Below are 27462 nucleotides of genomic sequence, written 5' to 3' on the forward strand. Positions count from 1 at the left end.
ACTGACCTAAGTTCCCACGTGGCACCCATCCTTTGACTGGAGTGAGGTTGTAGCTGTACCATCCACAAAAGTTACGTGCTCTTATGGCTTGTATCACTAGGATCCCTTCACTCAGCATTTGAGGGGGTGACCCCTGCTCTTTAAATCACTTGTTGATTTTGGTGCCAAACAGAATGCTGTACGCCATGCTCAGCCCTGATAACTTCGTTCCTGCCAAAAATCATTTCTGTCTGAGTACAAAGAGTTTTCCACGACTTGAGTATATTTTTAAATGTATCCAAAAGAAAGTGGTTGCCTGGAGCTGGGGAGATGAGAGGAGGGAGCAGGAAATGGGGAGGGACTGCTTAATGGGTAGACATATTTTTAGGGACGATAAAAAAGTTCTAAAATTAGATTATAGTTTTAATTATACGGAATGCCAGTGAATTGTATACATTAAACGGGTCAACTTTATGGTATGTAAATTATATCTCCATAAAGGGGTTAAATGTCTAAGACTGAGGGACCATCTCTTCAGGAGGAGGGCCAGGAATATGTGAGCTACCCTTGGAGGGGGCTCCTCAGCTTGCTTCCCTGCTGACGCTGAAATTAAGAATAGAGTATAGACTATGAGAATTGTTGTAAAGGGGAGCCTGACATCTAGTGGACAACATTATGTACTGTCGTCAGAAAAAAAAGCCTGTGACAGGAAAGGATGAAATTTTTATTTGAGAAAAACACAGTTTATAACCTCTCTGTGTTTAGAGTGAATTACCTTGGAATACTTTTTGGAGCTCAGAAGGTAGGTTTTGATAATGTTTCTCAGTGATGCTTCCAAATGTAAACGTTTGGCCACATCTTAGTTTTTGTTTCTGTTTTAAACCAATTAGATTCTGACTGTGCAAAAGAGGCTTTTATTTGGCTCTTGAGATTATGTGTTCTCATTGAGAAATGGGAAATTTGGTGTGGAAATCCTTTGGAAATTTTAGAGGAAACTGTGTTTTGATACCTTTTAGCAGAAAAATGATGAAGTATTGCTATCAGGAGGGATATTTCTGGGGAGCAGACTTAGTATGGAAATTATAAATTCATTCTTGACTTTTCTTTTTTAAATTAGGCTTTCTCCTGTTTCTCAGAGGATTTATCAATTATGCGAAAGTTCGGAAGATGCCAGATACCTTCTCAAATCTCCCCAGGACCAGAGTTCTCTTTATTTATTAAAGGTATTAAAGAAAAAAACTTTATTCTAGTGCCAGTGTAATCATGTGTTGTTACGTTGCAGATTATTCGTCAGGTTTAGAGTAGAGAATACACCTTGTGGTGGGGAATGAAGAGAAGGTACGGAAGCTACTTGGTAGTTTCTAGTTTAGTGAGGGGTGTTTCTGTGGAAAAAAGCTATGGAAAAAGGCGCATTAGAAAAACTGCCATAGGAGAAAACATGCTCTCATGTTCTGACAATGCCCAAGAGGCGTGACTTGGGACTCAGGTCCCTAAATCTTTGAGCTGTGAATCCTGAAGCCACTGCTGCGGTTGTACCAGTTCCAGAGGAAGAATTGAGAAGGAGCCCTTGAGGCCTAATCACACAGCTCAGTTATATAGGGTCCCTAAGCCCCAGAGCTGGGAGAGACCAGCAGTACTTCAGGAACCCCTTTTGCCTGGCTATTTATTGACCAGCCCACAAAGGCTTCCATGTCTTAGAATTAGTCAGGGAGTCTTCCTGCTGCCTTTCTTCAGGCGCACAGCCTCATGTTACCACTCTGGTGGGAAGGTCAAACCCAAGGAGGGGAAAGGGAGAAAAGGGTCTTTTCTCCTGCCTAGAACAGGAGGACTAAGCCTGCCAAGGCTCTTCTTTGATTGACATGTGGTTTTCCCCAGAGGCTGACTCCATCTCATATCAGTAGCTGCAAAAAGGAAGAGATAGGGAATCTTGGGAAAGAGAGGCCTCTGGTAGCAAGATCTAATGGGCTTTCTTGGAATTGACTCTGTTCCTTAAGACTGTTGAGGATAGGTGGGTCCTGGAGCACACCTAGGGGCCAGGCTGGTTGACTGCCTCAGACAAGGTTCTGTAAAGTTGTAGCCCTTGAGATAAACCTTAATTGACAGAAAGTATAAATGAGAGTGGAAAATGTAGGGTAGGGAAGAATTTGAGAATCACTGGAGGCAAAGTGTTGAGGAGAAATAGAGACAGGAAAATATGGAGCTGGCTCAAGGGACTAGCAGTTTGATTGTAGCATTAAGAAGTGTGGAAGGTGAAGGCTGGAAGGCCAGGCTGAGACAGTGGTGAGCGCTGAGCCCGTCTGCCGTGGAGCCGCAGAACTGAGAGCAGCCCTTTAAACGCAGGGATGTGTCGGCTCAACACAAGGCTAGCCCCGTGGGTGTCAGTTTGCTCTGTATTTGCTGTTGGGTTATCACAGTTTATCTAGATAATTAGATGCGAAGAGGTCTCAATTTTGAAGATTTGTGGTGGTCTTAGGACGCAGAGTAGAGTTCTCAGTTTTGAAGATTCATTGTGGTCTCGGGATACACGCTTCTAGAGAAGAAAGTATCTCCCATGTTTAATTTGGCAGGTGGTGAGACAGCATTGAAAGTTTTTAAGCAGCAGAATATTATGTGAGAACTTCCTAAATGAAATAAATTTTTTTTCAAGTATGGTGTTACAGTAATAACTAACATTTGTCAACTTTTCCATATATCAGGTACCGCGTTAAGCACTTTACATGTATAATTAAATGTACCTACATAAGTAACAGAAGGTTACAGTGACTGATAAGCCCAGATACACGTGTGATAGAGTACGTTCATAAAGCATTTCTTATAAAAGTTAAAGTTTACAAAGAACTTAGGCTTCTTTTGGTGAAAGTCAGTTTCTTCAAAGGAGTATGTACTTTTATTTGAGAGAAAATTTTAGTGTCGCTTGTGTTTATGACTTTGTTTTCAAAGAAAGGGCATTTCTGGGGGGAGGGGAATGTTTTATTGCATATTTAAAATGTGATGAGTGGTATGCTCTGATTCTGAATTCAGTTACACAGTCTGGGTACAGATGGATGTTGACACCACTGGCCTATGCCCTTATGCCTGTAGTGTCTTTGTTTGTGTCTAGGACGTCTTAATTTAAGAGGCTTGTCAGATGTTTTATGTGGTTTTATGCAATTACCATTGTCTTCTTTTTTCTTTGCTCTACATGCCTGATTATAATTTATAGTTACTTCCAAGCTTTTTAAAGTCTTACCGCCTGTAGATTTAAAAGGCAATTCTTGAGGTCACCACAGTTCTCCTTATGATGAGTGCTTGAAATAAACTACAGATGTCCACCAATCCACTGGTGACCGAAATATCCTGAGGGGACAGATTCTCCTTCTTCCCCCTTTCTTTTTCTTCAAATAACAGATTCTGTAGGTCTAGTCTGATGGTGGCTTTGAACTTCTAAGTGGACTGAGACCACACCTCTTTCTGTTCTCTTCCTTCTTCAGTTAGAAGGAGATTCAGGTTTTATTAGGGGCGCAAACATTATTCACCTTGCTTCTAAAACATGACAGGTTGACATGACAATGAAGGTTGAGAGAGAGACTGAACTCAGCTTTCCTGTATGGTTAGGGACTTCATTGAGGGTTTTTCGGTTTATAAAATTTGTTGTTATTGTTTTGGTTTGATCTTCTAAAATTTCTGAAATGTTTTATGGGTATATCCTAAATGTAAAACAAAGCACGTTTAGGATTACGATTTGCAGCAGGCTTCCCTTAGTGAGTAGTAATGCTGTTGGAGCTGTGAGGGGGGTGACAGGTCTGCTGCTCTCGAAGCTTCGTAGTGCTTCAGGGGTTGTCAGAGACTTAGGGGCGCGTGGGCGCCCTCCGCTGGAGGGCGTAGTAGAGTTTCTTTGCTTTCCTGTCTGTCTTTGCTATTCTAGTTGATTTGGAGTTGTTCCTGGCATGCCCAGAGGATTCAGAGCTCTAAATTAAGGGTTTGGGGACTTGGAGCAGCATTTAGAATTGTAATGACTTCCTTACTAATTTTCAGTATCCCCAGAGGGGACCTGAAAAGCCCTCGTATCCTGTGGGACTGAATTTCCTTTGTCCGTTGACAGGGGTGAAAACTGTCCATTCAGATCCGAAAGTAGAATATTTTCTTTCTGTACTTCAGAGGAAATTTAGTTTAATTTAGTTTGCAGATGTCCTAGAAAACCATCATGTAAGGTATGCAGATTTTCTTTTCTTTCATTGAGACTTCATACTTTCTTTAATGGAGATCCCACTAGTTAAAAGTTAGCTGTGGGCTTATTTTTTGCTGGAAAGACACAGGTAGGGAATTTCTAAAAGTACTTTGCCGCAGAGAAAAATAATTCAATCCCCATGCTAAGATCTGGCATTGCCCCCAATATAGTATATGAACACACACACACACACACACACACACCTTGAAATGACCTCAAAAGGCCTCTTTCTAAAGCCAAAGTAGATGTTACAAAAGCTGAACACTAAACTCATGTACTGCTGCCATAGGGGCAGCTCTCAGGTTCCCGTTAGAGCTCATTTAGGCTTATAAAGGAAATCTGGTTTCCTCCCTCGTGGCAAGAAGAGCCAGAAGGAAGTGCTACTAGCGTTGGGCACAGTGGCAGCAGGAAGCGAGTGACTGCCTGTGAGGAGGCAGAAAACACAAAATGTTCCTTCTGCGTTGTTAACAAGAAACAGATACCTTTTAGAAACATCTTTATCTGAAATGGTCAAGAAATGTAAAGTGTTATACTTTTTTAAATTTACCAGTTAACTAGAAAATAAATTTTTTATGGGGTACCACTTCCTCTGATGCCTCCAGCTAATTGAGGAGTTGGCTGTCGTAGTGTACGGTTACTTACAGTCACACAGGTAACTGTTTTCTAACTCTGCTCCAGAAGCACTTGTATATGTGAAGCATAACATTTTAAATTTGTTCTTTTAACCACATCTGAGATAGGAGGAAAGAAAGTTTGTAATCCTTGGTGGCATTGATGAGATAGGGCCCTTTGTAATTGTGATCACTGTGACCGGTGAGCTGTACCTGTCAGGCATCACATATCTTAACTCTTTCCCATATGATGATAAATGCTTTCCTTTTTTCCTTTCTGTAATCTTCTCCTTCCTCCTTAATACCTCTCTTACTTTATTAAAGGAAATTCCTCTCAAGTTAGTTTGATTTGTTGGACTGTATTGTAAAGTAGCAAGACAGTAGAAAATGTTTCCAGTGGAATTTTTACTTAAAAAAAAATGAGTATCCAAGAAGAAATTGTTGTCTTCCTCTTGAAATTAAATGATCTGTAGGCTGTTGGATTCCTTTCATTTCCGAAGTGATCTAATCTGAAGTTCAGTAATGATATCCACTGTCCCTAAAACCTGTCTCTTCTCCAGTTTGCACTCTGTCATTGTTTTTGTAACAGCTTGTAAGTCAAGTTGATCTGAACAGGCCTCTGAGTCTTAGAGAGCAGTGAGTGCCAGTCTTTGTCATTTGGAGTTTGTATGGTGATTGAGATCACCCAGTAGTAACCTGTCTAGGTCCTCTTCATGGATTTTCAATGTTTGTTGGGTGGCTCTGCCTTTGAGGGATCTGTTAAAGCTAGTTTACCTGTGTGGAAGCAGCGTGAACTAAGGAAAGTGGCCAGGTAGTTATCTGGATTGTATCTCATGTTCTTGCAAAACTAGCGTTTTGACCTAGTAGTAATTATTACATCAGTTTTCATCTATTAATGGAAACTGATAAAACTGAATTTACTCAGGTTTGTAATGAGTCTAGATAGCCTTATTGCAAAAATCTCTATTTGACATCTGTCTGCCAATTTTCTTTTTGCTTCTACTTGGCCTTCAGGGTTCCTTATATCCTAGTGTCATTGTTCCTGCACATTCTCAAGTGTCTAAAGGACCATTGCTCTTATGTCAGTGTCACTGGTTTACTTCAAAAGACCAACTGAATTTGGGGAAAATATTAACAGTTCAAAAAGAGTATGTTGATTTCCTCCAATGTTGTAGCTTCTCTGCATCTTGTCAGCCTTTTAAAGATTTATACAGTAGTCTAATCAGAAAAGGGCTGCTTGTGGCCTTTGGAGTGATTTGGAAAGATGGAAAAGTGAGCTGAGGGCCTATGTATGAGCCCATCCAGCTGTCACTTGGTGCAGGGTTGTTGTTGTTTTTGGGGGGCTGGTAATTAGGTTTATTTATTTATTCTTAGAGGAGGTACTGGGGATTGAACCCAGGACCTCATGCATGCTAAGCACGTGCTCTAGTGCTTGAGCTATTCCCTCCCTCTCCACAACGTAGTTTCTAAATAAATATTTGTTAAGTTGTTGATGTGTCTCTTTAGACTATTTGTTAGCATTAATATAGGGAGTTACTTGTATTTTTTTCCTGTTATTTCCATCAGAACCAAACCAATTTGTATGCCAATACAGAAATGCCTCAAAGTATTAGATGAAGACTGCATTTAACAAAGTATATGGACATCGTTTTGAGAGCATTTATTTTAGTCATATATGTTCCTTTTTTAAACTTAGTTGGGGCTATGTATGTCTTTTTTCCCTCAGAGATACATATCCCAAAATATAGTCACTTTTTTCCTAATTGATCAGGAAAAGTACTTGTGGTACCTGTGAGTTTACAGTCATTTTCTTACTTTGCCCTGCTCCAAGTATAGCATGTTACCATTGGCATCCTTATTGAAAATCCTCCTTGTGTGAGATCTGGCAGAATTGGCAGCGTAAACATCTTTCGATGTAGTAGGAAAATTATCTGTGCATTTGGATTCTACTGTCTCTTTGTCTCCAAGTTTCAGTCATTGCTGTTGAGGTTAAGTGTAGGATGAAGGAAGTGTTACTTGCTTTCTGTTCTTTTGTTAGGAGATTTAGAGAGAGAGACCCTTCACCTCGTGGGTGTTAGAGAAAGCATTTAGGTTCTTTCTAGTTCTAAAGTCCTTGATAACTTTAAGAACCAAAAATGAAATGTTTATTGAATACTATGATGTCAGTGTATAGTAATCTTAAAGCTATGTTAAAATGTACTTCTTGTCTCCAAACATCCTGCCTTCTTTTGTGACTACATCCTTCTTTTAGCCAAAATAACAACCTAACCAGAGTTTCAATATTCAATATCCTTCTCTGGCAGATGTTTTCTGGCAGAGGCCTTCCTGCATTTATGAATTCTCTCTCAAGAAGCAAGAGAACACCTGCAGGAAGTGAATCAAGATGCAGAACACAGAGGAATAATTACCTGCTTTAAAAAAAATAATGTACTGTCGAAAAAGATCATTTCTCTCTATTTGTTCCTAGGTGTAAAATTTTAATAGTTAATGCAAAATTCTGTAATCATTGAATCATTAGTGGTTAATGTTTGAAAAAGCTCTCGCAATCAAGTCTGTGATGTATTAATAATGCCTTATCGTTTGTAGTCATTTTAAATAGCATGAGCCTTGTCCCTGTAGTCAGTAGGGGGCAATCTTGCTTTATTCATCCTCCATCTCAAAAATGAATTTGGAGTTAAATATTTTAGTGTAAGATATGTATAATGCTGGCCATTTAAAAGGGGTTTTCTCAAAAGTTAAAACTTTTGTTATGACTGCATTTCTGCACATAATCCATTTTGCTGTTAAAATTAATCTAGAAATTTATTTAATCGTACTGTGAACACCTGGAAGCAAAATCATAGTGCAAAATACATTTAAGGTGTGGTCAAGAATATATTCTTAATTGGTAAATAATAAGCATTAATTTTTCATAGTCTGTATTCTAATTTTGAAGTACCTTACTCTGTGTTGTGTACCTAAGGGATTGTAAAGGTGTTGTCACTGTATAAAATAGAAAGGACAAGGACAAATGCAGCCTAATTACTAAAATGCAATTCTTGACACTTTCTGTATGATTATAGACCCTACCCCTTTTTTTCTTTTTCTTTTGTCTCCTGATGATTAGAACAGGGGCTGGGAGTAGGGAGGGGATTAGGTACTAGGAGCAAAGAAAGAATTAGCTTGGAACTTTTGAGATGATCCCTAACATACTGTATTCCTTGCTTTTACAACGTGTTAGCAGAGACCAATGTGTTATAAATGTAGAGTGATGTGCTTTCTGCCAAGTGGTAATTCTCCTTGGTTTGCTGTGTTAAAACTGTAAATAAAACATTAATAAACGTCTCTTGTGTAGCAACTTTTGCTGTGGATGAGTGTTTAATTTCTTAGTTTGCCCTTGTTAATTGCTAAGGCAATTTTTTTCTAATCTTCATTCATACAGGTTCATACAGAATCATTCAGTGAACACAAAAAAATCGATCGTGGGCCAGTTTTTTCTTCTTTTTCGGCACAGAAAGTTTCTTTCTTACTATCATACTCAGTATACTCCAAAGAATGTATATGAAAAGTAGTTATTCAAAAGATACGGACTAAAATATGGAGGAATTGTAGAGATCTTAAGCCATTCTGGAATTCCTAATTATGCTTCATTTTTTTAGACATAATCTTAGATAACTTATTTCTAATGTTTTTTACATGTTCCCTCTCTTTGCCCTTTTTCTCAGTTGAACGCAGCAACAGGTTTAAATCCTTTGAGCACCCAGTTGATGCTAAAGATTTCCCATCCCTCCTGATGTCTATTCTTGTATCAGTTGTGTTAAATTTAGAGACCAGTATTTCGTGTAATACCAGCCATTTAATTCTTTTCTGTCTTTGACTTCTTCAAAATACAAAGAAAAAAAATGTAGCAAGTTGGTCAAATCACTACACAAACCAGCACTAACATGATATAATAGCAGCAAATGTTTGTTTATGTGCTGCATGTGAATATCCAGGATCAGCGTGGGAAGGCCATTTAGGGGAGTCAGTATATAGTGCACAGAAGTGTACGTTACTTGAAAGCCAAACAGGAAAACCGAGTGTCTCCTGGATGGACATTTCAAATGATCATTCTTGCTCGAAATTTACTGATTACTATGAATAATAGTATAGTATGTTCTTGTTCAAAAGTTATATTTTACCATAGATAAGAGTGTGTGGGGGGGTGGGTTATGAAAGTCTGAGAAGTTTTTATATTTTGAATTAGATTATACCAGTAGTAGAGTTTGGAAGAGTTTATAGCCTATCAGGTTGTAAGTTTCTAAATGAATATCTCTCTTAACCATCTGAATAAATTTGGACATGGGCAACAGAGAGAACTATTTATCTTACAGGACAAAGTAGAGGGGACCTAAATCACATTACCTAAAACACTGTAGTTTTGCTTTGTGTTTATTCTGTACAGGTCCTTGTGCCTTATTTGCCTTTGAAGATTCAAGGACTGGAATTCTCATTTCTACATATGTGGTGGTCCTTAAGACTTAGACACATGTAAACCTACAGTTTGATATGCTTTACAAGTAATTGGGAAGATGATTTCTCTTTTTTAAATGTTCTAAAAGTCTTTTCAGATTCATAAAGATGGCACCGTATGTTACCTAGAGTCCTTTACTATTACGGTGGAGATGTTTGTACTGCACTGTTACTTTCCATCTTTCTCTATCATTCTTTTCGGTCTCCCTTTGGTAGGTTCATTATTAAGAATAACCTTTTCAGATAAATGGTGAATGTTTAAATTATTTGAAAGCGGATACTGAGGAACCACCGTTATTTGTGTGAGGTTATGGAATAAACTGGCTTGACCTGGCTAAGGGACAGCTAGGGCTCATTCATGACTACAGAGGTCCCTCATGTCTCTTACTTGTTGTTACCATTTGGTATTACACAAACTAAATTGTCTGACTTAAGCTGCGTCTCCCTATGAGTCATTAGTAGCCCAGATGAAATTTGGCCTTCATTATATTCTTATACTATGTTTAAAGGAAGAAGTAACTACTGAAAGGGAGTTTCAGGGCCATTAGAAGTGGTAATTCAACTTAAGTGGTTACCTGAGGTAGCAAGGTTCTGGGTGAGAATCGGCAAAAATAAACCCCACAAGTGGAGTGCTGGCCTCCGCTTTGAGTCCAGCCCTACCACCTCGTCTGACCTCTTCTCCTTGAGGGGTTGCCGTAGTTGATACTGAAAAATCACTTGGTCCTGATGCTAGTAAACACCAATTATCAAATTTTAACTTAAAACATGCCAGGCATAGATACAGAACTATACATTTATGTAAAATGAAGGGAATATTCTATGAAAAAGTAATGTGGCCCCTACTACCTGACCGAATCTGGTTCTTAGTGAAACACTGATGATGAATACAGAAAAATCATGTAAGATGTAGCTTAATAATTTCCAGGTTCTGCTGATGTTTTTTAGCTATTTAAATTTTCACCTTTTCACGCTTTCTGAAGATGACTTGCCGGGTGATGAGAGGCGTAACAGAATGCAAATATGTTTCCGTTGATGGTTTGTCTGTTTTTTAAAAATCTCGTTTTGTATGTCTTTAAGCCTAAATAGCATTTAGAGTCTGTGAGGTTGGTAAGGTGGATTGAGTGAGAGCATGTGCTAAACTACCAACACTGAAGTAAGGTACTCAGAGGTTTAAGTCACCCTTTGTCTATTCCATGTACTTTGGTGTGACACCTGGTTGCACTCATTTAGGGCACCCACAAGGAGCGCTCTTTGACAGGGAGCCTCTGAGTTCTGGTTCTCTGTCGGTGCTGCTGCTGACGTGGAGGACATCTCAAAGAAACACACCAGGAATTCTTGAAGGGGAGAGTGAGTTCAGGTTGAGAGTAAAAGGTTTTCAGGAGGAAAAGAGGGGTACGGAAACCGATTGTATCATTCGAAAAAGAGGCTCTTTTATAACCCAGTTCATTGCATCACCTACAACTTGACCGCCTGTCGAAAGACCGGCTCTTTGGACAACCTGTGGATGGAGAGCTGTCCGCCTGAAGACAGCTTCCCTGTCTAGAAATTTGAAATAATCCAGTCTCCACTGCATGGCATTGTCTCTCTCGCCCTCCAGTTCCTCTCAGAATTTGTCACTTGTAGAATAGATGTATAACTCCAAGTTGTATTTTAATACCCATTTTTGCTTAAAAGTCTGGTGTTTCCTTTAGCATGGCTTTCTGATTTTGAGCGTTTTCATTCAGTTGGCAAATTAGGAAGATGTAAACTTAAATGCAAACCTGTTAAACCCGAATATGGAATATATGAAACAGACTTCTTGTGTTTATGCAGGATTTCATCTGGGTCAGAAACTGAGATGTAGTTGTATGCAACAGACAGCTCCAACCCTGCTTTGTATGTTGTTCATCCTGCTCTAAAAGTGATTAATCATTTGTGTGAGAAATGAGATGTTTCACAAACTTTTCCCCATCCATACGTGATTGCAGGTTGATAGACACCCAGACTGAGGAAAGTGGTTTACTTTAAATCTTAGATGAGTGCTGGAGCGCTGAGAAGACAGTATTCATTGTTATTCATTAGTTGTCTGGAAGGTTCACCAGAGGGTCAAAAACCTTAAAAGAACAAGAAACAAAAAAACTCAAATGGAGAAGGAGAAGTTAATTTCTTGACACAAACCATTATCAGCTAAATTATAGAACTAAGAAAGTGCTGCCTTCTGACTCTGAAACTCAGCTCAACTCTTTTCTGAAATTCAGAGCTGCACTGATTTTTCACCTTGCTAGTGAGGGTTTGCATTCACATCCCCTACTGAGAGCTGCTTCCCCCATTTAAGCCCATTTAAGTTACTTCCTGAGCCAAGTAGAGAGGACTGGAGCAACCTATTATCATAACTCGGCTAGAGTTACACTTGATGAAACATCCTTCTTTTCATTTGCACGACAGTCAGAAATGCCTAAAATGTTCCCTTAAGTGAGGTTTTAGAAAGAATTTTGCCATCTGCTTCCTGCTTCCACATCTTTATTTTGACAGAACCATTTCTCCGGCTGTGTTTGGCAGTCGCTGGGTTTAGATGTCATTCTGGTCATTTTAGTATGTTGTTTTTTCCTCTGATTATCAACATTGAGGGTTTTTATATTCATGACTTATTTCCAGTATACATTTTAACTGGGATTGCAGATAAATTACTGAGCGAGCCATTGGATGGACGAATATTTTTTTACCACCCCTGTTACTACTAGCATCATTTGGTACCGTATAATTCTAAGAAGTGGGCACTGCTGGGCTAAAGAAGTCAAATTAGTCCATTTTCTTTCTAGGTTTGGCTCAGTGACTCTCAAACCCTAAATCTGTGTACCCACGGTCATGTGTGTGAGAAAAGCCCCCTTTTGGGTAGTTTTATATGTTTTCCCTGGGGCTGTATGTGTGAAATGGGGTTTAATCTGTATGCAGTTCTCCCAACTATTTTTGGCCTTAAGCCCTTCTGTGATTTAGCAGTTGCCTGGATTTAGGTATTGAAACTAATATTTTTCTGATACCCATCTTGTAGAATTATAAATGGTCAGACTTGGTTCCTGCAGAAGTTCTACAGAGTTTCCAAATGAGGATAACGGGTAAGTAAGTACTCCTCTCAAACGTTCATTTTCCACAGAAGACAACCGAATAGAAGAGACCTGCAGAGCGTGTATACCTATGCTTAAACTTACAGTTAATTTTTCACTAGCGTATTTTCATGGCATTGATTGTTGGGTAAAATTAAGATTAATTTTGTCTTCATGTAGGTCTTCTCAAAGTTCATGGCTACAATATTTTCTTCTTTTTATAGCAGGACTATGGGAAGGCATGTGTCTGCAGAGCAATGGTGAACAGCCATAGGGAACATAATTTCTAAATACTTGGCTGGCTATGAGTGATTGTGGACTGTTCCTTAGAGGTCTTTAAAAATAAGGTAGATCCTCTGTTTGGAATGGTTTAAGGGTAAAGGAAAAAGAATGCATTAGCAGGCTCCTTAAAGTCGCCAAGAGCTCTTGAGGTTTGTATGTGGCCCATGTCGGTGACAGATGGAACAGTAAGTTTGACAGATGTCACGTCTGCAGTTCCCAGGCTGTGCTCCCTTTAATGTATGTGGTGACCTTCCGCAAGCACTGTCCTAAATAGTCTGCAAGAGGAAAGGGAGTGTGTCTAAAAGTCTGGTAAACCTAACTTGGGTGGCTTACTACCTCCTGCTACTTTTTTTTTTTTTTAAGATCCAGTCATCAGAAGAGTTGCACTTTGTCAGAATTTCCAAAATGAGGAATCAGAAAAGCACCCTCTAGTTTCTGAAGTCATTTTCAATGTTTGTATATTCTGAAGGAATTTTGTTTAGGTGGCATTCCCTAATGTTACCTTTAAGAATCCTTTCCCTAAGGGACCATGGGAGAAAGAAGGAAGATTAGGTAGGGAAGGAGGCCCCAGAGGAAATGAAGTCTGATTTGTTAAGAGGACAGGGGAAGAGTGTAGCAAATCGGTTCCTTTTGTTCTTTGCTTCTGCTTTAATCCTTTAGACTCACAGGATAAGATTGCCTGGTAATTGCTCAGAGCCCCCTATAAAAGAGGATTGGCCTAAACTGAAGAATAAATTTGAAGAGTGGCTAAGGCTTTTTTAAAAAAAATTCCTCCTTTATTTGGATCACTTTTCTTTCCATATGATTATGTCTCCAAGAAGTGGTTGGATACCTTCTTGAGAGGTTTTCTTAAAAAAAAAAAAAAAAAAGGAAAGAAAGAAAGAAAAAAGAAACAACTGTCTGAAATTCCAAAGACTCTTCCCCCTCCACTGTAGCATTTATGTAAGAGTGTGATGAATTAAATTCACTAGACTGTAGTTTAAACTTAAGAAAAATAAGAAGACTAATGTGTTTTATGGTGGTGTTTTTATACAAGTGGCTGGTTGGTAGAAGTATATTGACCATTTTAAAGTGCAATTTGATTTTTCAAGGGGAGACATTTAAATTCTCTAAGTACAGACACTGTACTTAGGACAAATTATTGTGTTTGGTCCTTGGTGCCAATCTCAATCAAGTCCTCATTAGGTGCTTATTTTCAAATAGTACCTGATTCATCTAAAAACAGTATGCTAAAAATTGTCACTAAAACATATCAAGTTTTAATAGCAAGCCATGGATACTTTCACTGCCTTTTATTTATTGTCGGATGTATTTTATTAGAAGGAAAGGTAAATAAGTGTGTTTTGCAGGAAATATGTAGCACAAGTCAACTCCAGGAGCAGTTATTATTTCTTAACTAGACGGTCGAGCATTTACACACTTAGTTTATTAGTGACCTTCCCATAAAACTTGTAGGAACACAGGGCAAAACAGAGGTCATAAGTGTACCCAGGCTGGCCCTCTAGAGTGCAGCTTTGGTGACATCAGACACCTGAAGGGAGGCCAAGACACCTCCCCTACATCTTCATGTCCCAAGTGGCCTTGGCTTCACCTCCATCTACAGTGTTTTTATTTCCCTTGGAAAGAATTACAGATGAAATTCAGACAGGCACCTGTGTGTCAGAAGTGATGAAGTTCTACCTCTGAAAAAGAGAGTTTCTATATATTATAAATACTTATGATCTGGATTTCTACTTTTTATTTGTTGTAAACCACTTGACTGAGATACGGCTGGCATACAAAAAGCTGTACATACTTAATGTGTACAACTTGATGAGCTCAGAGATTAGTGTACATCTGTGAAATCATCTCCACAATCTGTGCCGTAAACATCTCCATCACCCCCAAAAGTTTCTTCTTGCCTCTTTTTTACTATTTTTTTTTTTTTGATGATAAGAACACATAAGACCTACCCTTTTAACAAATTTTTAAGTACACAGTATTGTTAACTGCAGGCACTGCACTGTATGGTGATTGCTAGGACTCACTAATCTTGCTAATGGAAATGCTGTGGCTTCTTTTTTTTGGAGAGGTTTTTTTTTTTTTTGGGTGGAAGGTAATTAGGTTTATTTATTTAGTTTTTTAATGGAGGTACTAGAGATTGAACCCAGGACCTTGTGCACGCTAAGCATGCACTCTACCACTGAGCTATACCCTCCGCCCTGCTCTGGCTTCTTAGCTATAGATGTTTCAGGCCTTCATTTGATAAATACTAATCTGTGATAGCTGATTATGATATGTATGACCTTGTGCTGGCTATAATGTATGTAGGATTTGTACAGAGGAGCCACTGGGCACAAGGACATTCTGGCAAGAGAGAGGGCAGGACATAAGACAAAGAGATTTCCTGTCCAAGAAATCATAACACACCATCATTTTCTCTGCCTAATTGGCGTCAAAGGTGAGACTTTTTTTTCTGCACTTTTCAAGTTGTGATGACCTGCCCCTAATGTAGAGTTCACCACAAGGGCACTAAAGATCTTCCTAAAACCAAGTACTCTCCAAGGAAAGAGAGATTCCTGCCACCTGAGGAAGCCAACCCCAAAGAGCCTAGGAGGATGGACGGGAAAGCATCTCAGGGCACTTGTGAGGCTGGAACCTGGAAAACCACTGCGAGGGGAGATGCGAGCATGAGTCCACTGGTGGGGCTGGACCTGTGGCTCCCCACGTGCCAGCTGTGTAGTCGCGGGCCATTGGCTTGCCCCACCCAAACTTCAGTTTCCTAATCTGTGTTCCAGAATATTTTCTCACAGGGCTGTTTTTAGTTCTAAGTGGGATAATGTAGGTAAAGGGCCCAGCACTCAGAAGACAGCTCTTTGCAGGTCTCCAACCAGCTACAGCACTGGATCCCAGGGCAGGACATTAAAAGGCCAAAGCTATAATTCAAACCTGGACATTTATTTCCTTATGAGGACCATGTAGCTTTCATAAATTCTGCCTTTCTTCATTCCTTCTTTCCTAAAGGCTGTCATTAGCCCATCCCTGATAAATCAGACGACTCTAAATCCCTGCTGCCCAGATGAGAATATGACTTGCTCTTACTTTTCTGGGAATTCCATCACGTGTTTCTGTAGGACCTCACACATACCCATGTTCATGTGATCCCCACGGGTTGCTATCAAAGGGATTATTGCACGTTCTTTACCAGCAAGTAACCAAAGCCTCCCTCCCCCGGCAAATAATTTTTCAACACTCAGTCACATCAAAACACTCTATAAATCCAATAAACTCTGATTCTCATTTCCCTTCCTGAGTTCTGTCGGCTGAAATTCTGGCCTCCTTTTTTCTTGGGCCATTTGTATTGTATGAGGAGATTTGCCGTATGCTCAATTCGTGTGGATTTAGGTCTTCAAAGCGTCCTTTGAACTTCTTATCCTTCGCCTTGTTTCTTTCTGCACTTGCCTTAAATTCTTTGCTACTTTCCCGGCTCTTCATCATGGCCCCGTTTACCTGCCTCTCTGCACCTCCCTCTCACAAGGTTTCCAGTACTTCTTAGATCACTCTGCTGCTTTTGGCCTTTTCCTGTCCCACGTCCCTACACATCTTTCTCTCCCACCGTAGAGAGGGCCATTTCCTCCGAGGCCCCCTTTCTCTTTCCTTTCAACTAGTTTTTTGGGGTTTTTTTTTCCTTTTTTTGAATTAAAGTATAGTCAGTTAAAATGTGTCCATCTCTGGTGCACAGCACAATGTCCCAGTCATACATACATATCTTCGTTTTCATATTCTTTTTCATTAAAGGTTATTACAAGACACTGAATATAGTTCTCTGTGCTATACGCCCTTTCCTTTCTCTGCATCCTGGTTGGGCCTCGTCAATCCAAGTTACTCTCTGCCCTCTTTACCTTCCCACCCAACCAGATCACACACTTTACCTTCCTTCCTGAAGCGCTCCCGTTAGAATCCGCGAGTGCCCCAAGGTCGATGATCCCAGCAAATCCAAGCCCGCCCAGTACACCTGCCTGTTTCCTCCTTTCATCTGGGACCTGGGGAGCTCTGCACAGACGAGGCCTCTGCTACAGTGTCCCCGGGCTCACCTCTGCTCCATGCGCTTCTATGTTAGTTCGGTTTGGTCATTAGACAGACGACAGGGGAGTGTCCTCTGCTCATTGCTCCTTCTCTCTCTCCGTGGACACACATGACTTCTGCATGAATCTCTGGAGGCTTTGGTCTCTCTGGAAAAGCGCCCAACAGTCAGTTAGCCCCCATCTTCACAATCTGCTCCATGTTCCTGAACCAGCTTCCAAGAGATAGTAGAATTCTGCGTTTTTAATTGAAACTTGATATTCTAAAAATATCCTTAACCATTAAAAACTATAGTAAAATATCTTTATTGAAATGTATATGCAACCTATGTGATTATATGTGCTCTTGTTTACAGACTGAAGTGGAGCAAAGATGAACACAACATATAAATGCATTTATTCAATAAAAGCAGTATTTTATCTGCTTCGTAGATGGGAGTCTCAAGATTTTGTTTACAAAAAGTGTTTCACAGCTGAAAAGAAGGTTTGAAAACCACTGCCCCAAATCATCTCTTACTGTGGCTGAAACTATTAAATCATTGTACATTTTTTTCCCCCGTGAACTTACAGGGGCTTCAAAAATACCATGATTTTGTAATCATAATAACAATAATAATAATAAACAACAAATCTAAAAGTCACCTCTAATCCCACTACCCCCAAAAATCAACTGTTGGGACTTTTTACCCTTGTTTTTGTGAATTTATCATTTTTACATAATGTAGTACTAATCACTTGTATAGTCTGATGAGATGCGGTTTCTCATTCAGCCATTTTGCTTACGTTAGACATTAAATTCTTTTTTTTTTTTTTACAGTCTTTTTGCTACAATGGAGATTATCTTGCCTTTTCTTATTTTTCAACTAGTTCTGATGAATCCTAAATGATAGTGTTTTTAAAGCCAGCTTTTAATACCTCTCCTTTCCACGGTTCCATCCCTAAGGAGAATGACTAGGCTGTTGTGGCAATTATAACAAAGGCTTCCTATGATCTTAGTCTGTCACTGATAGGGTGACCAAAATGTCTCTGTTCATCTGAAATTCACATCAAATTCCTTGACCCCATGGATTCAGCCTGCAGTAAAGTTGTGTTGCAGACACCTGCCATAGACAGATAGTAATGGGTACCAGTTACCCATCGTTTACCATGTGCTAAGCCCCCTGCTGCATTCTTTATACACATTACCTCATTTAATCATCATCCCAAACTTTTGAGGAGGGTAGTACTATCATTCTCGTTTTATATTTTTAAAAAGGGAGGCTCGCGAGGTTAACTGACTTGCTCCGTAGAGCTCTTGGTGGTGAGGCCACTTAAGAGCTCCAAACTAACTTGGTTTGTGCTGTCAGAGCACAAAGTCTTCCCAAAGCTGCAACACCTGTGCTTTGAGCGCACCTGCTCTGTTCCCTCTTTTTGCTTTTATTCTCCTGCCCCTATGAACACTTCCTCTTCTCCCTTCTCCCAGGCTCCCAGCTTCCAACTCTCCTTCCTGGGAGCGGGAACAGGGGGATTCTGGCCTGGAGGCACAGAGCAGCCACTGTAACACAGCCTTTGACCTTGGCCTCAGGCTTTCCAGCTTGTACCACAGGTTGTTTTTCTTACCACCACCTCTCCCAAGCCAGTGGGGCAAGCCTAGCTCATGACGTGGGTCTTTCTAGTTACTGCTCAGATGGAGCGATTCCTGTAGGCTCTTAAGGCTAGTGCTGGATAGAGACAGGACAAGACCCAAGTGGCCTTCACTCTCTCAAGTTACACAGAATGACATCTTGAGACAGTATGTCAATACTATTTTTTTCATTAAAATTTAAAAAAAAAATTTTAAATTGAAGTAGAATTGATTTACAATGTTGTGTTAGTTTCTGGTGTACAGCATAGTGATTCAGTCATATATATATTCCTTTTCAGATTCTTTTTCATTATAGGGTATTATAAGATATTGAATATAGATCCCTGTGCTATCTAGTAGGACCTTGTTATTTATCTGTTTTATGTATAGTAGCGTGTATCTGTTAATCCCAAACTCCTAATTTATCCCTCCCCCTCCTTTCCCCTTTGGTAACCATAGTTTGTTTTCTATCTCTGTGAGTCTGTTTCTGTTTTATAAATAAATTCATTTGTATCTTTTTTTTTTTTTTAGATTCCACATGTGAGTCATAGAAAAACAAATGTCAATACTAATTTCTTATTAGTGGCTTCTATTTACTTAGCACTTACTATGTCCAAGTACTGTTGTAGTGCTTTTCATGAATAATATCTTTTAATCCTACAATAATTCAACAGTAAAAGTGCTCTTATCCCCATTTTACGCTGAGGGAGATGGCTCAGAGGAGTCAAGTAACTTAGATAATGTCACACAGGAGACAGAGCAAGGATCCAAACCCAGGCACTCTTGACCACTAATCAGCACACCTCAACCTCTGCTGCTTTTTTTTTTTTTTTTTTTTTTGCAAAGATAATTCATGTTGATTATGGAAACATTTCAACTGATTTTGCAAAATTTGCCTGCTGACAATAATGCTAAATCTGAAATATATTTTTAACTTGTTAAAATGCCACTAATTCTAATGTGTACCACTCTGAACCTTTATGGGATGAACATGTAGTCTTTGAACTGCTGAAAATAATCCTGTTTTCACGTCAGAGAAGGGTGTTGGAAGCTGCCCAACTGATGTCATATATATTGAGCTGTTCATGAGAAATACTTCTTCACTGAGATTTGAGAACTAATTACTGAAAACAAAAGTTATATTCACAGGTCTACTATTATTAGTCTCATCCTTTTAAAGTGAACTTTATTTTTTTATACATGATATTTAGGTTAAGCTCTGTTGTGAACCTGAAAGGACACAATCCATTATATTTTATCATCCTTTAATAGACCTTTCCAAGAACTTTATAAGTACTCTAACCAGTGCTTCTCAAACTGTAACATGCATATGCATTGCCTGGGGATCTTGTTAAAATGCTGGTTCTGGTTTAGAAGGTCTGGGCTGGGGCTCAAGGGTCTGCATTTGTAACAAGCTCCCAGATGATGTCCAAACTACCCATCCAGAAGAATCATACCTGGAGGAGTGGGGCTCTTATCATCTTAATATTCAAGAAAGAAATTCCAATTCAAAACTCTTAATTTACAAACACTGTTTGCTATATAAACCAAAATTCAAATGGTTGTGAGAAACAACCCCCGTCTTCCAGCTCTATAGCAGTCTAACTTTCTTGGATTTCCTCTGGCCTTGACCTTGACTCCTTTTTTGGCTGACATTAGTGCCTATGGGTAAACTCACCAGCTTCCCCAACCCCCCTTGCTTCTTTGTGAGCTGAATCATTCATGCCTTACTTACTGGTGTGATGTGGGTGGGTCATGGCTTGAACTAGCCCATGTGTCCTGCTTGAAGACTCTGCAGTGAATTTTCTAGAAAACATTTTCTCAATCTCAATTGTTAAGAGGCTGCTGTGAGGCAGGGCAGGGGGCAGAGAGAAAGATTTGGAGCCCCAGGATTGAAGATCAGCCTGTTCCTCCCTGTGTGCATTTGTCTGATAAAGTGCAGGAAAAGTTTGCCTTTCTCCCACCCCTGCTCCGCCTACTCTGAGCCTGGTCCATGTGCAGAATGGACTCCGAATGGTAGTTGTGGATGCTCGGAGCACAAAGGGTTTCTTGTTTGCCCAGGGGTCTATCAGTGTTTAAATAGAACTGGCGGAAGCGCAGGCGCACCGTATCAGCAGCTTATCGGGGCCCATGGTTTTCCATGTACCTTTGCTAGTCTCTTGCGTTTACCCAGTTCCATTAGCACCGAGTTAAAAATTGCAAGGCCAGGCTGTACTGCACCGAGATAGGGCAGGGAGAACAAGCCACTTACTGAGTGTAGGGGGCTGTGTGGGTCCGTGAGCTCTTATTTGCCTTCTGCCCATGTTGAGAATTAAGCTGTGGTGGCCTGTGTATGAAGAGGCAGCCAGACAGAACCAAAGTCTAGTTTAGGAATGCATCCAGAAGATAGGATGATGCCGGGCATCCCTGGGGCACGAGTAGCGGAGAAGCCTCTTGTTAACCTAGCTCTCTGTCTTCGCTCACCAGGTCTGCCGCCAGCTCAGGAAGTGATTAGAGGAGTTGTCACCTACGAACACCTTAAAATCGTGTGCAGTTTTGGCCTTGGCAAGTGTGTCTGCATGCGTGTTTCTCTGGGAGCGGATCCATGACCCAAAGGGCTAAATATTCCTTTGCTATTTGGGTTGCATCTTCCTGGAAGGAAATCTTTACGACAGATAGATGGGGAGCCTGCTTTAGAAATGAGTCCTTTCCATTTCTAATCCTCCCTCCTACTTTCCAAGCACTTCCTCTAGGCTTTGTGCAATAGTCTTTATCAATATTACCTCATTTCATTCTCAGAACAATCTAATGAGATAGGAATTCTCATTTCTATTTTACAGACAAAGAGACTGAAGCTTAAAGAGTTGTAATTTGTCCAAGGTCACAGAGCTAAGTAAACAATAGCGCTCAGCACCTGAACCTAGGCTTTCTGATTCCATAGCTCTCTGTACTGTGGAAGGCTGTCTCTAGTGTTTTAATATACTTGTCTGAGCTTTTCATGCACATTTGTTAATTTGTCTAGTTGCCACCGAACTGTCCCAAACTTTGCTTATTGAAAACTGAGCTTCATGAGCTTTGTCCTATTTCTATCTCATCTATATTATTAAATTTCTACTTAAAATTTTTCTATTAAATGTTACTAAATTTGTTATTCCTTAGCCTCATCCTAACTAGCATTCATGAAGTAACCCTTGACATGCTAATTTCATTTTTCTCAAATTCACACTAAAATAAATATATTACCAATAAAATGAAAAAATGTTATGCCCACCTAACATCATTTAAGGTACATCAGGGTCTTGGTACTGCACTTTGAACAATCCTGCTGTAAGATGTGAAGGCCGAGTGTCTGTACTGCTGCAGTTGTGCCTGAACTATTAGCCTTTCTCACCCAGGCCCAACTCCTGGAGCATGGGCTGGGAGCCCCAGAGAGGTGGTTAGGTTGACTCTAGGGAAGAAACACTTCTGTGTCTTTTAGGACCTGTTTTCATTGCTCTAAGGAGGCAGCAGTACCAAGAAAAAGACTATGACTTCGCTTACCTTGAGGGTATTATAGTATTCCAGAGATGGGGGCAAGATTCTGTGCTCAATGCTGTGTGCTCCCACCGAAAGGGAATTGCTGGGACCCTGGGAGTGGTGGAAGAAACAGCCTCACTGGGGGGCAGAATTTGGGTGGTCAGGGGTCCCAGCTGACGAAAGAGGCCTCTAACGAAATCCCATTTGTTCCCATTTCCATTCTAACCAAATGTTCCTCCCCAAATTCCATCCCCTCTGGGCCATAAATTAATGGGAAATTTGGAGCCCTATTGTCTGAAATAGTGTGTGTATTTGACCTACAACACTGTGTCTTTAATATAAGCAGCTAAAGAATAATTCCGAATTTCCTGACTTCGCTGTTATGCCAAAAATGTAACCCTCAGTAACCAAGCATCCTCATTTTTTCCAATAAAGTTGCAATTGATGTGTTAAACTTTCTGGTCTTGGACCTTCAGCAACTTGGTCATTTGGCAATCCCTTCAACGGGCAACTAAGACAAAGAGGGGGGCTAGTGGGGTGGGGAGTCCACATTCCCGGAGTCTGTCTTTTTTTTCACTGGCCTAGAGAAATCAGAGTGCTTTTCAAGGACCAGCTGGTTCAGATCTCTCCAACTAGGCCCACCTGTAGCAGAATGGTGACGTCAGTCTGCCCCTCAGCTGATCTGGTACCTTGATCATTCCAGATAGTGGTCGCCTGCCAGTGGTGAGTTGGGCTGTTACTATCTTCAGTACCAAGATGTGGGGGAAAAAAAAATCTGCAAAAAAAGGAAGAAAGAAAAGTCTGCTTTTGGATTAGGCTGGACATTTAGTATCCTGACTCCTCATCCTTGAAGTTCAGCAGTAGCTGACTCAGGATTCTCCTCTGGGAGCTGCAGAAGTTCTGGTCTCGAAACAAAATTCGACCTCTCTGGGGTTGCGGTGCCTCTACTGTCTCTACCCACAAGCGCCACGGCCTTAACCAAGGATTCCCGGTGCGGGGCTTTTAAAACTGTCCCTCGTCGGCCTCCCTCGTCGGCCTCCCTCTCCGTATCCCATCTTCCACCGCTGCCCTCCTCCCCCCCAGGAGCCTGTGGCTGGAGTTTGCAGGAACACCAGGCTCTCGTGGAACCCTGCCAGTCTCGGGAGATTCCGAGGGAGATAAAAAGCACATCTTTGACCACTTCTTTACCAAACAGACCCGAATGTGTAATTAAAGGCCCTGGGACTCTGCTGGAAATAGGTTTAAACTTGAGGTAATCCCTTCTGGCACTTCCTCTTCCTAATAACCATCAACAAAAATCAAACAAATCCACCTGGCTCCAGCCAGTAAGTCTAACCAGCAAAGGTCACGGGAGGAGCGATAAGAGAAGAAAGCGGCCACAAACAGCGTTACTGGAAACACATGTCGGGACGTGTTAGCAAGTGACTCCTGCCAGCACCATCCTGGCCCCGAGATGGGCCGGCTCCGCTGTCGAGAAACTCATTCTCTGCCACTGGGAAGGAATGTGACACGCATGGGAGGGGAAGGCGACTTCGGGGAGCTCCGCCCAGCCTTCGTCTCTTCTCTCTGTAAGAGGTGACTCAGCCAGAGAGACTAGAGGTGAGGCATGTTCTTTTGAAGCTAATTTTTTCTTCTTTCCAAAACTACTGCATGGCTGTTACTGAATGTATTATTGAGAAACAAAACACAGGAGAAAATGATTTCCCCCAATCCTGCCATGTGGTGTCTGCCCCGCAAATACTTTGGTGCATCTTCCTTCAGGATGTTTTTGGTACTCGGATGCGTATCTAGGTGTGAAACATAGAAATGCAAATGCATGGGAAAGGTTTTTCAAAAACTTTCAACTCTGCGAACTATTTTGAGCTTGCTTTTTGTTTCAATCTATCGTGAGCATCTTTTTTCATTGTTTTGCATCGCATCCTTTTAAGAGTGAGTCGTATTTCATCACCTGACTATACCGTAATTTACCTTAATAATCTGTTATAGAATGTCAAGTTTGTGTCCCAGTTCCCGACCTGTCCTCCCTGCTCAAGCTATGTTGTGGAAACTTCCTGGGTATCTGGCTTTGGGCTGAAAGGGCAGGGCAGTCTGCTGGTTTGAGTCTGCCCAGGTGAGCTCAGCATCCCCTACCTCTGCTTTGGACAGGAGGAGACCTGGTGTCTCAGAGATAGTAGGACCCTCACTGTGGGGGGCCATGCCCGAGGCACCTTGAGAACCACGTGGAGCAACCCTGTGAGAGGGGGATAAGGCCAGCCAGACCCTCCTCACTGCCTGGAGACACTGGCTGCCAAAGCCAAGGTTAATCCAGGATAACGTGGCTGGTCGGGTGGGGGTTTGCTGAGGACCAAATGGAAAAGTCTGTGAGAGCTTGAAAGAACAGGAAGAGTCTTCCTTCCCTTTCTTTCCTAGGTGCCTATGCTCCTGTGGGCCCCGGGGTGGGTCTGTGCCAGACCGAGGGCTGTGACACTAAAATTGAGGGGGTCACTGGTGAACTCAGCACCCAGAGTTCTGCAGACCGCTTGCCTGTTTGTTCCCCACAACGTGTTTGCTATCTGTGACATTTGCAAAAGGGGATTGCAATTAGGTAAAACTGCCAAGTCAGGACAAGGTGAACAAAACGGGTGGTGAGTGCCCCTACTGTTGTGGGGCTGGTGCCTGTTAGCACCTCCGTTTTCCAGGAGAGGAACGTCAGGCGGAGGATTGTTGAGTTGCTTGCCTAAAGTTGTGGAGCTGGGATTCCAGCCCAGGTCTGACTCCAGAACCTGCCCCAAACCATCATGCCACATGGCCTCATTAGGAAGCACTTAGAAAAGCTTTCTAGCCAGGAAGGTTTATAGATATAACTTACTTATAGTTAACAGGACAAAATCAGGCTGTAAAAAACACCATTGCTCAGTGGTATTTAGACAGCTAGCTTTGCACAAAAAGCTGGGATTGGAGGCAGGGAGGGCGAGTCCTGGAAGCATCCTCCTCAGAATGGTTTTATGTGAATTTGTCACAACAGGAAGTAGGACTAATGGGGCTACACTGAGTGTTTGCATCTTGGGCTAGGGATGCAGCTTCAAATATTTACTGTTTTGAACTGAATTTGTTAGTTTGCTTATCTTTGAGTATGAATATGTAACCGCAGAGTGGGTCCATCTTAAATCTAACTGCATATTCCCATAAGTTGGCTTTAAAAACAAACGAGGACAGAATTCCAGGTTTGTGCTTTTCCAAACTTTTCTTTGAAATTTGGCCTGAGATGCTAATAATTTTGACCTCATGGGCCAAAATGAAAAAAGGCTTTGGAAGGGAAGAATGGACTTGGCAGTATGTGTTTGTTGTAGGATCTCCAGACTTTGTCAGTGAACAGCATACGGCGAGGAAAACTGTGGCATCATTACAGCCATGTGGGAGCCTGGAACCGGGTTTTTAGCGCCATTCCCGGGAAGGAGGGAAGAAAATGTGGTACCAAGGAGCGCGCCCTCACTTGAAATAAAATCCCAGCCCACAGAGGCACAGACTTTGCGGGAGGGAGATTTCCTGGGGAGGAGCTGCTCTTGCCAAGATTATAATTGGCCCACCCACCCCCTCCATCAGAAAGACAGTGGCACCAGGTCTGTGAGGGTTTTTTTTTTTTTTTTTTTTTGCCTACTTAGGGACACTTGGGGAAAACCCATGTCTTTGAGCCTGAGCGCCTAGAAACTGACCTGGTTTTGTGTCACACTGTCATCCTGCCAGAGCCCAGAGGACTTGCTGAGGGGCCAGGCCTGGCCCTGGAAATGGTCTTAGCAGCACTGCTGTGCACACAGAAAGGGCTTTCTCCTGATGGGGGTGGGGATTCTGCTCTTTCTGCCCGCTTGCCTGGGTCTCAGGGCTGGATTGGAGGCAGCGAATCTCATCTGCTTGGTGAGTCCCTGTCACCCATAGAGAAATTGGATGGCCTGGAAGCCAGGGGCTGGGGGACATAGGGACCAGCACGGGCAAAGGTGCCCACCTGCCTAAGGACAGAACAGTTAGGCAGGGCTCAGGGCTTGGAGGTGGCCTTTGGTGGAAGCAGATTCCAGCAGGGCACCTAGCATTTCCTGGCAACTGGGGAGGAAATCAAGGGAACACAGGCCACCTGGAGGTATTCTGAAATGATCGGGGTAGGGGAAGGCAGAGTGGGGAGTAGGACCCAACGTGAACAAATGAGGTGGGGGGTGGGGATGAACTCTGAACACCTGGTCACTTTTTCCTACTACGTTGGGTACTGCCCACACCCTCCCTGTGTCGGGCAGCACTGCGGGTGTGAAGTGTGTAAAGAGAGGACAAGATCCTGAGCGTGAGGAGTACGGCCGTAAACTGCAGCGGTAGACAACCCCCTAACTGCGGCGTCACCCGCACAGTAGCGAGAGGAACCGAGAGCAGAAGGTGGTGTTGCTGCCGGTGCCCTACAGCTGGTGTGTTACTCCCTCTGCTTACTCACGTTTCTCAGCGAGGTCTTCACAAGTGGATCGCAAGAGCCTTTAGGCCAGACACCAGTCTTCTGCCTCTCATGGCTGCGCGAGCCTCACCCTTTTGAGAGTAAGTGAAGGTCACTGCTTGTGAACTGGCCAACCAGCCTTGAACCCTGTGGCGGGAGGCGGGGTGGGGCTGATGTGTTTGGAGACTGCACAGCCCCACAGACTCTTTAGGGAAGGAGGCAGAAAAGCTTCCGGGTAGCTCACTTCAGGCTCTGCTTTCTGAAATGCCAGTTTAAAATCTATTGCACATCAGCTGTTCTGCTTTGGGCGAGTTACTTAACCTCTTTGAGGCTATTTCCCTGGCTGTGAGCGTGGACCACCATGCTGACCTCACGGGATCTGAAGGGCTGCTTTAGCTTTGTGCCTGGCTGTGGAGAGCACTCAGGACTGGGCTCGGCTTCTCAGGGCTCAGCTCTGAGTCTCTTTATCTTTTTTTTTTTTTTCAATTGATGTAGGGTTGACAATATTGTGTTAATTCTGGTGTGCAGTGATTCAGTTACACATGTATATATTCCTTTTCATATTCTTTTTCATCATATGCTATTACAAGATATTGAATACAGTCCCCTGTGCTATACAGTAGAAACTTGTTGTTTATCTGTTTTATATATAGTAGTGAGTATCTGAAAATCCCAAACTCCTAATTTATCTGTTCCCTCCCCTCCCTGCCACCTCTTGGTAACTGTAAGTTTGTTTGCTATGTCTTGTGAGTCTGTTTCTGTTTTGTAAATAAGTTCATTTGTGTCATATTTTTCAGATTCCACATATAAGTGATATCATATGGTATTTTTCTTTGTCTTTCTGGCTTATTTCACTTAGTATGACGATCTCCAGGTCCATTATGTTGCCACAAATGGCATTATTTCATTCTTTTTCGTGGCTGAGTAGTATTCCATTATCTATCTATCTATCTATCTATCTATCTATCTATCTATCTATCTATCTATCTATCTATCTATCTATCTGTCTATCTATATCACCATATGTGTATCATATCTTTTTTATCCAGTCATGTATCTTCTTGAACTAGAGTTCCCTCCAGATATGTGCCCAGGAATGGAATTGCTGGATCATAGGGTAAGTCTATCTGTAGTTTTTTTAAGGCATCTCCATACTGTTTTCCATAATGGCTGCACCAAACTACATTCCCACCAACAGTATAGGAG

The 27462-nt window shown here is 41.6% G+C and overlaps 1 protein-coding gene and 1 long non-coding RNA gene across 2 annotated transcripts in view; one reads left to right on the forward strand and one right to left on the reverse strand.

The window, feature by feature from the left end:
* Positions 1-8134, forward strand: part of NDFIP1 (Nedd4 family interacting protein 1) — a 45918-nt gene extending 37784 nt beyond the window's left edge. Inside the window, exons 7-8 of the mRNA XM_032477017.1 lie at positions 1097-1202; positions 7101-8134. Of these exons, the coding sequence (XP_032332908.1) occupies positions 1097-1200 (104 nt within the window). The 3' untranslated portion in view covers positions 1201-1202; positions 7101-8134. The remainder of the gene's footprint in view (positions 1-1096; positions 1203-7100) is intronic.
* A 283-nt stretch (positions 8135-8417) lies between these two features.
* On the reverse strand, positions 8418-26294 carry LOC116662745. Its single transcript, XR_004318759.1, has 4 exons — positions 26260-26294; positions 22452-22584; positions 16724-16861; positions 8418-11381 (listed from the first exon to the last, which is right to left on the reverse strand). It is a non-coding gene; the product is annotated as an uncharacterized LOC116662745 (long non-coding RNA).
* Between the last annotated feature and the right edge of the window lie 1168 nt (positions 26295-27462).

The sequence above is a fragment of the Camelus ferus genome, chromosome 3, assembly GCF_009834535.1.
Source record: "Camelus ferus isolate YT-003-E chromosome 3, BCGSAC_Cfer_1.0, whole genome shotgun sequence".
Classification (NCBI taxonomy): domain Eukaryota; kingdom Metazoa; phylum Chordata; class Mammalia; order Artiodactyla; family Camelidae; genus Camelus; species Camelus ferus.